Source organism: Perissodus microlepis, chromosome 20 (assembly GCF_051167445.1).
Source record: "Perissodus microlepis isolate ML-2025 ecotype Zambia chromosome 20, ASM5116744v1, whole genome shotgun sequence".
Classification (NCBI taxonomy): Eukaryota; Metazoa; Chordata; class Actinopteri; order Cichliformes; family Cichlidae; genus Perissodus; species Perissodus microlepis.
The window spans coordinates 31934374-31947862 of record NC_140480.1 but is presented as its reverse complement, the minus strand read 5'-3'; the positions used below and the strand labels follow the sequence as shown (position 1 = coordinate 31947862).

The window sequence follows — 13489 nt, the reverse complement described above, 5'->3', positions numbered from 1 at the left end:
AACACTCCGAGCTTTGAATTATACAGCACTGAGCCATTAAAAACCATTTGGGATTGTGAAACTTCATTTAGGAAATCTTTTTTATTCTCTGTTGATCCGAGTATTTAAATGTGTGAAATATGTGGGCTTACAGAACATTTAAGGACGTTTTCTAATAAATTGAAGCTACCTAATTAGAAAATGTTTTAAATAGTTTGGATTCTGTGTATTATCTCTGTGCCACTGGCAACAGCTACAGCATCATCTTTAAACTTCTAGAAGTTGTTAAACACCAAATACCAGCTGTGTATGCCTTTGCCCACATAAAACAAAACTTTGACATTTATAAAGGAAGAATATGTGGCTCGCATTCATATTTTCAACCATGAGTAAGTTAAATAAGCAAGTTGATGATGATGATTTTTTCTGTGCTATAATAAAAAGTCTCGCCAAATCGTCTGATGTCCTTGTGTGAACTTTTGTTTTGCCTTTCTCTGAAATTCCAAGCTGAGAGTTTGTTCCCCATCTTTTTTTTTTCAGTGTTTTCTTCCCTCAAAACTGAGACTGACAAACAAAACATCTTTCTTTTTCTCTACATCCTCAATGACTGTCTTAATTTGACAACTGTTGCACCTTCTTTGGATCTTTTCAATGGTGTATAATAACTTGTGGTGGAATTTATGAGTAAACCATGAAACAAGGGAACGTCTGCATCCATTTATTTCTTAAGGCAGGGTGTCAAACTCCAGGCCTCGAGGGCCAGTGTCCTGCAGGTTTTAGATGTGTCTTTGATCCAACACAGCTGATCTAAACGGCTAAATGACCTCCTCAACATGTCTTCTCCAGAGGCCTGGTAATGAACTAATCATTTGGTTCAGGTGTGTTGACCCAGGGTGAGATCTAAAACCTGCAAGACACCGGCCCTCAAGACCTGGAATTTGACACCCCTGTCTTAAGGTAAATGATGGCACACTGGTGCAGTGGTCAGCTGGGGCCTTTCTGTGGCGAGGTTACATGTACTCGTAGTGCCTGCGTGGGTGTCATCTAGGACTGAAAAGCCATGAGCGTTTATGTTAAGCTAACTGGTGATTGTGTGGTCGTCTCACTCACTGTGTGATCCCTGCAGTGGACCGTTAACCTGTCCAGGGTCTACTTTGCCTCTCGCACTATGACAGCTGGGAAAATCTTTTGCTGTTAGTTATGTTTTACCTATAGAAGGTCGTAGAATCTAGGCTATGGTGCAGTCTTGAGATCAGTCTTGACTGAGTCAGTCAGTCCCTATCTGGAGCACCTGCAAAGGGAATTCCTCTCCATGGATTAAGTACCTGGGATACCTGCACCCTATATGGCACATATGGAGTCACCAAAAGGTGGTAAACGGGTGTGCTTCAGCCTAAATTTGGACTTTTTCCAAAACCCAAGATAAAAAACCAATCATGCCTGTCCAAGTAGTTTAGTTCCCTAAAACCAAGAAAAGAGTAACTGGAACTAAAATATTGACACAAAAAAATGTGAACAACTCAGATATGTGAAAAAATGCTCCTCATAACTGAACCCCCAGGAGGTCCAGATGATCTGTCAGACGTTTTAGTTCCTCAGCCATCAACATACTGAATTATAGTGTGAACTGTGGGAATCTTCTGCAGTGTGGTTGTGACAGTCATCCTTATGAGCTGAGTTTGGAGTCTGAATGAATCTTAAAGAAAAAGAAAGAAAAGAAAACCGAGGCAGTCAATTTGCAGAAAGGAAGCTTCAAATGAACTTGACTGGATCTGCAGATATTTTGGATTGAATTTGGCTCTTTAAGCCCTCCTCTGCCCTGATGTGGAAACATGGCAGCTGATTAGTTCATTGAGGGCAGTGAAGCACAGAGAAGTAATTCACCAAAGAATTTTATTGCCTATTCTGCTCAGAGTTTATGGGATCTTTTCAATTAGTATGGTCACTGCTGTAAACAGACCAGTTGCTCTGTGTCTTGTCAGCTCTATGCATCACTGCCTCATTACAATCAGACAAATGCACTTTAAAGACCCTGATGCTAAAACAGAGGCTGCCTGTGAGGTTGGAGAGTGGCTGCTCCGGGACCAGCTGAGGATATTAGGAAATGGATACGGCTGAATTGCTGCCAAATAAATACACCTCCTTCAACAACTGATGCTAATGAAATCTTCTGGGATGAGTCTCACATTTTTTTCCATTTCTTTTCTTGGTGCCAAAAAATCCAATTAGAAAACCAAAAGTGAGTTAATCCCACCGACTCATACTGTCAGCATATCCAAATCCTGATATGTGTCATTGCACTGCGCCCTAGAGCTCCATTGTTGTCCAAAAACCCATCAACATCGCACATCACGGAGACGTCGTTGCAGCAGGTGACACGTTCTTTCATTACCCGTCAATATCTTGTATTTTTTTTTTTGATCACACGTCACACACAGCTTCTTTTTACTCTGATTCTTCACAAGCAGCTAAAATCAGAAACAGTACTGAAACAGGCACTTTCTCCAATCTAACACATATTTCATATATATAAGAAACATTTAAAATTGCATTACATTGGCTTCTTCAGTAGAAACGAGTGGGCTCGCTGGTCCAGAAAAGGTGAAGATGCTCCATTTCCCTTGCATGTAGAGATACAAAGTAGTGCACCCTTTCTGGCTGCTCATCAGTGTGCAGTTTAAAGCTCACATAGCTGGCGTAGCTAATACTCTGCTGCCCGAGTCCTCTTTTTAATTTCATAGTCTGCAAACAAAATCAAATAAGACTTTTTCACCATTGCCATATCTGTGTTTCAAAGCTGGACATGCTGCGACCGATTGCACATCCACACAGCTGCAGTAAGGCCACCCTGCAGCACGCTAGGCTTATTCTCCGTTTTGACTTTAACTAGAACCATAACTTACAAAATAAGGAGCATATTGTATTCAGTAAGATTTGAAACATGAAAATAATCACAAACGTTAATCAGGATGAACACTCACATGATCTGTAGCAATAGATCAAAGCTTGCTAGTACCTGGTTGGACACGATTTTACCTGCAGACACTCTGATCATAAAGGGATGGACATGTTCAGCAACAGTACACGGGTAGGCTGTGGCACTTAAATGATCTTCAAGAGATCCAAAGTGTGTCAGGAAGATATCCCACTCCACCACCAGCAGCCTGAACCATTGATACAAAGCAAGATAGACGAATGCTTTCATGTTTACACCAAATTCTGACCCTATCATCCAAATGCTGTAGTAGGAATTGAGACTCATCAGACCAGGCAACATTTTTTATCTTCTATTTTCCCATTTTGTTGAGCATGTGTGAACTGAAGGAGGAGACAGGAGGGGGACCCAGTGTGGTGCTCTGTTGCTGTAACCCATCTGCTTTAAGGTTCAACATGTGTGTCCAGAGATGCTCTTCTGCATACGTTGGCTGTAATGAGTCACTGTTGCCTTTCTATCAGCTCAAAGCAGTCTAGCCCTTCTCCTCTGATTTCTGGCATCAATAAGGCATTTTCACCCAGAGAACTGCTGCTCACTGGATATTCTTCTCTGTTCTGGACCGTTCTCTGTAAACCTTAGAGATGCTTGTGTGAGAAAATCCCAGAAGATAAGCAGTTTCTGAAATACTCAGACCAGCCCGTCTGGCACCAACGACCACGTCACATTCAAAGTCACTGATGCTCAGTTTGAACATCAGCAGGTCGGCCGTGTCTGTGTATGCACTGAGTTGTTGCGAGCCAAACAGGTGCATCTTTTATATACAGTCTATGGTTCTTCTATGTTGACAGCAACTAGTAATTACAGCCTAATTACCATATTACAGATTAGATGTAACACATGCAAAGAAGGCATTGAAACCAACCTTGGCTATTTCCTTCAGTCCACCATGCTTCTGTGTTTTTATATATAATATCAACAACCCTTGTACCAAAATCAAGTTTCCTGTTTTGCTTTTCTATTTATTCCAACAGCCAGCAAATGCACAATTAGTTACAGTGTTTCCTTATTTTAAAGCAATCAAAAGCAGGTCTTGCTATTGTCTGTCATATTGTCATGATACGTGTGTCACTGTGTGCCTCATACAAATAAAAATCATCATCCAGACTGTGGCTTGTTACTCTGAGAGGATAAAACGAGCCTGTGAAACTGCTGCTGAGTGTATGCAGAGAAGAACCCAGACAAAAATTATTTAAAAAACTGAGCTTAACCCTTTAACCTTTCCGTCCCAGACTGTGGCAAGACTGTAGTTTCACTTAAGAGCTCCTAAACATCTGTCTGAATGTGAAGCAGCTTCCTCTGCTCTGCTTTCTCTCGATGATAAACCCAAATGATGTCAGTCGAACTACTGCCGTAAAGACCGCTGAGTGCAAAGCCACCCAGTGTCTTAATGATCAAGGGGTCGTGGTTTTTGAGTGAAAGCACAGGACATTTAACATTTACTGCCTGAAGGCAGATTGAATGTGCATAAAAACGCTGAGTCCTTCACTGACAGTAGCCAGCTAAGTCGTTAACTCATATGGTGCAAGCAAAATTACCTTAATGTGAGTGTAACATGTGCGCTGGTGCTGCGGAGGTAGGGCACATTCGATAATAGGTTTAAAAGCACAACCCCGCAGGTCGTAATTATTTGCGGGACTGTCTGCCTGCACGCTGGATGTCCCGAAAACATCGCGCTGGTGTCACGGTGTTAAAAGCGCTCTTAGTAATGATGCCTCGCAATTAATTGGCTGATGATGAGGCTAGTTATGATGTAATCTCTCACACTCTCTCCTGCAAACAGCCAGCCCCCTCCCTTCTCCCTCTCCCTCGCTTTCTCTCACTCTCTCTCCCGTTTCCCCACCTCTTTCTCTGTCTTTCTCTCCTATCCTAACCAACATGGCCGCTAAGTCGGATGGAGCAGCGGTGTCTGTGGAAGATGACAACACGCCCAGGAGCCTCTCGGAGCCGGGGAACCCCGCCGCCCGGCCCCGCTGCACCGCCGCCGGCGGGAAGCCCTACACCCTGCTGGACTGCTGCTGGGTGCTCTGCGCCCTGCTCGTCTTTTTCTCCGACGGCGCGACCGACCTGTGGCTGGCTGCCGACTACTACCTGAGAGGCGAAAACTGGTGGTTCGGCTTGACGCTCGTCTTTGTCGTGGTGCCCTCGGCTGTCGTGCAGGTGCTGAGTTTCAGGTGGTTCGTGTACGACTACGCGGAGCTGAGCGGCGGGGAAGGAGGAGCAGCGAGCTGCAGCGGGAGCGGAGCAGCGGCAGGCGGAGCAGCCGCGGCGGGAGACGGCACTCTAAGCACCAAGGACAGCGACCAGCGCGGCGGGAGCGCGGTGGCGGTGAACGCCGCGAATGTTACACCGGTGTACGCGTCCTCTGCCCCGCCAGCGACGGCGGGGAGAGTCGGGACCCCCTGGAGGTGCTGCACCGTCTGTATGTGGGTCTTTCAGACCGTGCTTCACGTCCTGCACCTGGGGCAAGTGTGGAGGTAGGACCGCTGGAGTGGCGTGGGGAGCGAGAGGGGCGTGCTTGCGTGCATGTGCGCGCGTGTGTGTGTGCAAAGCGCACTTCTGTGTGCGTAATATGTGCGCTGGCAATGCGTTCTCAACGCTATCCTGCACGGAGATCTCCATGTGTGTGCCAGAAAGTGTGTCTGTGTGTTTAGGCTCTCGATGTGTGTGCGCGCGCGTCATCGCATGTGCATGTGTCCGAAATGTTCCCTCTCTCTTCCATGTGCAGAAATAAACGAAGACAGCGCGACTCCTTCCTCCAAAGCTGCCGTGTAGTATCCACGTTCACGCACAACTTTAAACAGTCGTAAAAATGCGATGAGCTCCCCTGGACTGAACCTTTTGGTCCACCTGCCACTCCAGTCCCGCCTGTGACAGCAGCTGCACGGCTGCATACAGCTCCAACATGTAGTTTCTGCCCCCCGATGCCTCCGACTGTCATGGTCCTGATATGTTGACAGGAACATTATCAAGGCGCTGTGGTTTAGACCTCGTTGCTGCTTTCCTCTGGCTGCTTGTCATGTTAGTGATTTCCACACTGGATCTTTTTTCCCCTTCTTTTACAAGCAGAGTAGTTTGGGATGGTTGAAATGTATGGGCTGAATCTTTAAACGAGCATTCCCACAACACATTTCAAACTGATTTCCTTTCCTGTTACATTAACTCTGTTAGACTTTACCCATCATGCACCAAAAGTCCATTTATGTTGAAAAATCTGGTTAACCAGTCAAAAGAAGTTTGAAAGTAAAAGTGAAAGATGAAACATAGATATACCAGAAAGAACTCTAAAAAGATGAATGTTCAGCAACCTCACATCCAACCTTGTTGTAGAATTTATATATTTTAAACACAACATTTGATTGACTGTGTAGCTTCTCAGTCATCCAGCCCATGGCAGTCTTAGGAGTTTGGAGCATTAATAGTGGGCACAGCATCCACCAGGGTTTAAATACCTGGGAGTCTGCACGTTATTAGCTTTAGAACTGAAGAAGCCTCTTGGATCAGAGGTTAAACACCTTCACCAAACCTAAAGAAGTCGAGTCGCCTTCTTTGTAAACTCCTTTTTTTGACCAATCAGACAGCTACAGTTGTTTTCACTGTGGCTACACAGACTAGTTTTACAAAACAGCATTTTTTAAACTATAAAAAAATTATTTATAAATGTTCATATATCTGTATGTAAATCAAGTATCTTTTGGGGTTGGGTCTCTTTGAGCGTTGGATGGTGAGCTTATTCGCACGTGCCTGTGGACAGTCAAAACCTGAAACATGGAGTCACACTGCCTCACAGGACGCTCCGGGTCACAGTCTGATGGTTGGCTGAGGAGTCTGCAGATGTGCTGAGAAAGAAGAGGTGTCTTTTCACTTTTAACTAAATTTAGAAGTGAAGGCGTGTCTTTTCACTGACCTGAAAAGACGTCTTTTCACCTCTCGCTCTTCAAATCTCGACGTACTCGAGACATCTGACAAAGTCGTCTTTTCAAGAAGTTTTTGCTGGGTGCAAAAGGGTTGACTCGAATATGGAAGTTTCACATAGCCCAAATCTCTAGAAATGAAAGACTTTTTTTTGTTAGACAACGTGAAGCACTGTGTATATAATACATCAGACTCACACATGAAGTTGTGTGTTCATTTCAAATGTGAAAAAACATTATGAAACAAGTTTTTGTGAACGCTGCCAGAGTCAAAATGAAATATCTCAAATGAGCTTTTAAATAAATAAAATAAATTCTAATTACAACATAAGACATTTAGATGTTTACAAATTTATGTATGGTGACAATTACAAAGTGCTGTAATCAAGTAACCCAGTTGTATTACCACATATTTATCAAGTCAGGCAAAGTACAATAAATAAAAACAGTGACAAACAGATGAAAATACAAAAAACAATTACAAATAAATGTGTAGGGAAAAGTCTGAAAAAGACATAAAAGACATTTTCCTTCTTTAATGTTTTACAGATAATCATAAAACATCACAGATTAAACTCTGGACTCTTCAAACCTCTAAGCTGCTGATAACTGGACTGAAGCACCTTCCTGTAGCTCTGCCACAACCAGCTCAACCATTACCAGTTAGTAGAGTAGAAGGAACTTTTTTACTATAACATTTTAATTCAGTTCAATTGAATTAAATTCGATTACACTCACGTAATTGCAGTCACCTCTAGGCACTGCATAATGTAAGGTTATATTATTATATTGTAAGGTCCCTGGGCAAGATACTGAACCCAGGTTCCTTTAGATGCGATCGCTGGAGTGTGGATGTGTGTGGCTGTTGTGAAAAAGCACTTGTGTGAATGAGACATGCTGCTAAAAGTACTCTGAGTGCTCGAGTAAAAAAGCAGTAGATAAGCTCCAGTCCATTTATCGTGTGTCTCATTTGAGGTGCATGTCTCTCAAGCAGCCTTTTAAATATAGCATAATCCTTTACTCAATGCAGCACACCACAAAACACAAAAGTATCTAAGTATAACATACAGGAGCCAAAGAAAACTCCCTGAAGTCAGTTCTTTTTTTAGTGGTCAGACCACCAGGGCATCTGCTCCACCACCAAATCCATATGGCTCTGAAGCTCTACGGTGCCTCCTGCAGGTAGTGCGCCCACAGGAGGGAGAGCCCATGTTGCTTTTTTGGGCTGTGCCCGGCTGGACCCCACGTGCTAAGCCCCACTACCAGGCACTCTCCCTCAAACACCTCCCCCCAGGCGTGGCTACCTCGGTAACCCTCTCCTGGTACCTTGGTCCCTTTGTAATTTTACTCATCCTAGAGGTGTCTGAATTGCTCTCTTTCTGTTTTTTTTAAATATATGTTTCCACTGTCAGACCAACAGACCCAGAGCTATGTGAGCATGCAGCACAATTATTCTCAGTGCTTTGAGGGTCCGTCTGAGCAGCAAGCCCATATCAGTGTACAACTCTCAGCTCGAGGTCAACACAAAAACATGACGCCAGCACCATTATCACAAGTTAATTGTTTACCATGTTGATTCTGAAGAAGGAAGTGCACTAAACTGTTAAAGTGAAACAAAAATCCTGCAGAAATTGCCTTGAAATACCAGCAGTCCTAACCCGCATGCTTCCCTCATAATTACTGCAGCCATTAGAGATGCCAGTCACACCAGGAAGTAATTATGGGTCATAATAACCCGCTTAACCAGTTACCAGTGGGATCTCTTTTTTTTAAATAGTAGAACCTGTTTACCGACTGCAGAGCAACTCGTATCATCTGTTCCAAGAGCAGTAAGTAACGCTGGCCAGATAAATCGAGGCGAATAAAAAGGAGGGACTGAAGGGAAAGCAAAGACCTGAGGGTGAAGCAAGTTACAGTCAAAACACCAGCTGGATCGAGACATGACTGAGATGATAGAAAAAATATCCTGAAGTCAGACCCAAGACTTGAATAGTGTAGTAAAAAACCCAAAAAACATTTGTCTGTAACAAAGAAAGATTTAAAAGAAGCACACAAACACTCGCTGCATTGTTCTACAGAAAAGCGTCTCAGTTGTGCAACAATGAAAAATGATATTTTCCAGCAACAATAAGGCTGACAATTCAACAGAGCAATTTTTTGCTTGTTCTTGTTGCATAATTTATTTCAGCTTTCAGGAAAACAAACTGAAATTTGTACATGACGAGCGGCCTGTGCCTTTGATTTACTCCCATATAACAAAAATCTGACACTTTGAAGAACCGGACCAGTGTCTTATTCAAAGACACATTTTATTGTGACTGCATAATTTCCAAAAAGATTGAAAATAGCTTCTTAGATTTTCACTGAGCAGAAAGGTCCGCTAACTCAGACTGAATCATCCTTTAGGCGAGGGCGCGGGGCGGCAGCTCGCCTCCGAACCTCCGTAGACAAACACGGAAAAACACGAGATTAAATGGAGATTCACAGAACATCAACTATTTCAGGGGAAAGAAAGAGCATGCGGGAATTCGTATGAGTATAATTACATGCAGACTCCGTAATGAAGCGCATTAATGAACAACAATAAGATGCTGAGAGCTGGAGAATGAGAATGAGTTGGTTTTAATGGGGTAGTTGCTGCCGGGAGAGTCGGGCTGGGCTCAGACTGTTGATGACTCGACTCTGACTGCAGGTTTACGTTTGAGAAGCTGAGATTTCTTCAGCTAAGGCGGAAGTGAATTCAAGATGTTTTCCCTCCAGTGTGATTATTAGGATTTGATCATTGCAGTATGAAACCTAACGTATGCCTGCAAAATGCATTTTGATAGAATGAAAGTCAACATCGCAGGCATTCTGGGGGAAAGCTGATGAAATTACACAGGCAGGCTGAAGTTTGGCTTTGGCAGCAGATAAAAGGCCGCAAGTAACATTCATTGTCCAAATAAGACACAGGAGCTCGCAGGTATTTGGGACATTTACACCAGTTTGCCTTTTCACTGCTCATTATGATTTCCTTCACTACACAAATGCAACTTTTATCTCTTTCTGTGAAAATGAAAGATTAAAAAACAGTCAGGTGGAAAATATTTGTTTATTGTCTTCATAGTCAGTGGTCAGATTTGAATGGATCGTGATATTGTTGTGATATTATTGTAGCGGTCTCAGAAAAAAAGATGTTAGAGTTTGTTTGGATGGTTGAATGTGCAAAGTGTCTGACAACCTGTTAGCTACACTCATAACCTCGATGACAGTCTGTACATTTGCCCATTTTAGACCACTTATATATGTCTTTCTGTGGAAAGGCAAGTTAGTGAGTTTGCAGTACACTGGAACACAGCATTAGCAGTTTAAGGGGGGAATCAGTAGGTACCTGCATGATCATGTGGCACATATATGATTGATGACACCAAAGGGTGTGTCCACATGCACATATATATTTTCTGGCTGCTCTCTCTGGGCTTGCCACAGTGGACCATCTCATGAAATCCAAGCATCCTCTTCCCTGTGATCTTCCTCTTTTCCTCCTGCCAGGGAGCTCCATATTCAGCATCCTTTTCCCAATATATCATCCATCTTTCCTCTGCATGTGTCCAAACCATCTCAGTTTGATCATTGGTTTTCTAACTCTGTCTCCATACTCTGTTATATAATCATCTGTAATCTTCTCTATCTTCATCACTCTGAATGAAAATCTTAACACTGTCAGTCCTGAATCTTTTTTTAAGCACCACCTTCTCTGAACCGTACATCACAGCGGGCCTTGTTACCACCCTTCCTCTTTTTTCCAGTCCACACCTCCACCTCTCCAGGGTTCTCTTGTTCCTGGTCCCTATGATCATAAAGATAACAGTGTCCCGTTAAAGGCTAAACAAACTAGTGGTTGAGAAACTGTCAGATAAAAATGGTGTGTTTATATATTATTACACGACTACTACGAGCACTTTTTTTGGGGGGAGGATGTTCAGTATCTGCCCCAAAGTCACTTTGCCTGCAGGAGCTGCAAATCGAGCATCCGACATCCCAATTAGTGGAAAACCTGCTCCATGTCTCGAGGAAAAGCTGCCCTAACAATCACAGCCATCCAACAGTTCATCATTATCTTGGTACCGAAGCTTTTCTCAGTCCCTGCTGCGTAAATTAGATTTAGTAAAGTTGACAGACGGTCAGAAGTATCAAATGCATCACTAATCTCTATTTAACCCTCAACACTTTGAGGTGTTCTACTGTGTATAGTTTTAAATTCTGCCTGTTGATAGCGAGCACCATATGGGCTCTTTGTACAAGTCGGTTTAATTTCCTCAAACTGCCCTTTAATGAAATTTCTGTGAGAAGTTATGAGCAAACATCTACCTGGTTCTTAGGATTTTATTTTATGAAGCCCAATCAAAGAACAATCCCCAGCTTTGCTGACCTTTATCTTTACTGGTATCGTTTTGTGTTTAACTGTCAGTCGTTAGAGGATGAATCCGTCTAAATGTGTGTAAACACTGATAGAAAGACAGAAGCCAGTTTTAGACATCTTCCTGAATGTCCCTGATCTCACTGTGCAGATGTTTGCAGCAGCACAGTGAAAGCAGAGGCTTTTATTGACCTGAAACACGAGGTGTAGGTCAGGCTGTCATTTACCCGTGGTGTTCAACAACTGTGTGGGGGAAAATCCTTCTTAAGAGATACAGACCGCTATTGACAGCTACAAGTGCCGGACCAGAACCCACAATGCCTTTCAGTAGAAAGACACGTCAGGTTTGGAATCAAGGTCGACTCACCTTTCCTAAAGTGGAGACTCGGCTGTTTATCTTTTTTCCCTCATCTACATTTAAAATCCAGATGAAAGCAGCAAGGTCACATTTCTTTATCTGGGGGTTTGTTAGAAAGGTTTTCTGAGAACTCCAGGGGATTTCCTACTGAAGCTGGAAAGACGTGAAACACTTGCAACAATTTACTCGGATTTTGTATGTTTATGTTTGGAGTTGATCACAAACACTATGAGAGGACTGAAACAGTCATCTTCCTGATAACTGCAGTCAGTGGTACTTACTGCTAAAACCTAACATTGGACTCCCTTTGGTATATTTCACAATGCCTGAAGACTGATGAAAAAGCCTGTCCCTCAGAGGGCTGTGTGGCAGGCAGCATGCAGACGGCATAAACTCAAAATGCAGCTTCATTGCCGTCCAGAAACCCCCACACACGGGAATGAGACCAGGAAAACTAAATACTAGGAATCATGGATTCAAGGAACACAGAGCAGGGGAGCACACAGCAAAGTGGGATCACATGGCAAAGAGAGACACTGACAATAAATACACAAGGCAGTGAGGCCAGGAAAACAGGTGGGAAACACACAGAGTACAAATCAGGGATAATGAGACAAGTCAAGTTAAACTCAATACAGGAAACAGGCGACCAGAATTGTTTTTAAACAAGTTAAACAGATCGACTCACTCGTGGAGCCTGCCCCAAGTGGCCATTCAAGAAATTGCAGTTATTGACACTTTCAGCCCCAGAGGTTGCTCATATATTCAGTTATGGGCTATAGTGTGTCACATGTGTCTGTTGTACATTAGAAACTATCTTTATATTATGTTGACAAACATGAGAGTTTGATGTCTTGTTGCTCGTGCACTGTAGGAACCCAATGTCATTATGAGTTTTTATGCATATTAGGAGATGTTTCTAACGTCTCCTGATCGAATTTAGCTGGACAGCTGCAGATGACAGATATATGAATATGTGATGAGTGTTATTTGCTGTTTGTTCATATGAAGTTTGCTCGTTGAATGTCTGAGGTCCTAAATGTTTTGTCCTCAAAGTGAATTTTCGATTTTCTTTCTGATCTTATGCACCTGTCATGAAGAAAAGTGCAGGATATATTTTAAGTGTTGACGGTTTCAAAAGGTACCATCAGACATGAAGAGCCTTGACATTTGTGGACGGACTGACGAAGCATCAGCTCCGGTCCAGCTTTGATTTCAGTGGTCAGCAAGCCTTGCAGTTTTTTAGGACGATCCAATCGGTTCCTGTCTGTGCCAGACCGGATCAATCAATCCTAGAGAGAAGTGACTGAATCATTTCCAAATGGACACTCAGCTCAGGTGACTGTTGGCCACGGCTGGACGAACACGGCTGATAATCAGCCCGAGTGACTAACTGGCAGCCGCAGTGTAGCTCAATACGCTGAATCATTCAAATCTGTGTGTGTGAGCGTTCGAGGAGGGGCTGCCTCACTGTTCATTCACAAATGAAGTGACTCAGTGATTATTGCTCTTACTTTTCATTTTAATTTCAGGGTCTGTCACTCAGAGACTCCCCATTGGTTGGAGAGGGTAACAAGAGAAGAAGAGTGTCAATAAAAGATGTTAGCAGGTCCAGCTGTCGGGTCTTTTGCTTTGTAATCTGTGGCCTTCTGTGTACTTGTGAAAAAATGAGTTGGCATTTTTCAGACCCCAGAGCTATTTGCCAACCTTTCATTCACACAAGTGGAAGCAGATAAAGTGTTTCAGGCTTCGTGTCCTCCTGTTTTTTTAGTGTTTATCTTAACATCGCCTTATTTAACGAAGCCTTTCAACGCCGATCAGGGATCTTCCCCAAACCTGAGCTGTTG

At 43.2% G+C, this 13489-nt stretch overlaps 1 protein-coding gene across 1 annotated transcript in view; it reads left to right on the top strand.

Annotated features, from left to right (window-relative positions):
- The first annotated feature begins 4763 nt into the window (after positions 1-4763).
- xkr7b (XK, Kell blood group complex subunit-related family, member 7b) overlaps positions 4764-13489 on the top strand; it is a 108523-nt gene continuing 99797 nt past the window's right edge. The window contains exon 1 of the mRNA XM_084918244.1: positions 4764-5448. Coding sequence (XP_084774370.1) covers positions 4850-5448 — 599 coding nt within the window. The 5' untranslated portion in view covers positions 4764-4849. The remainder of the gene's footprint in view (positions 5449-13489) is intronic.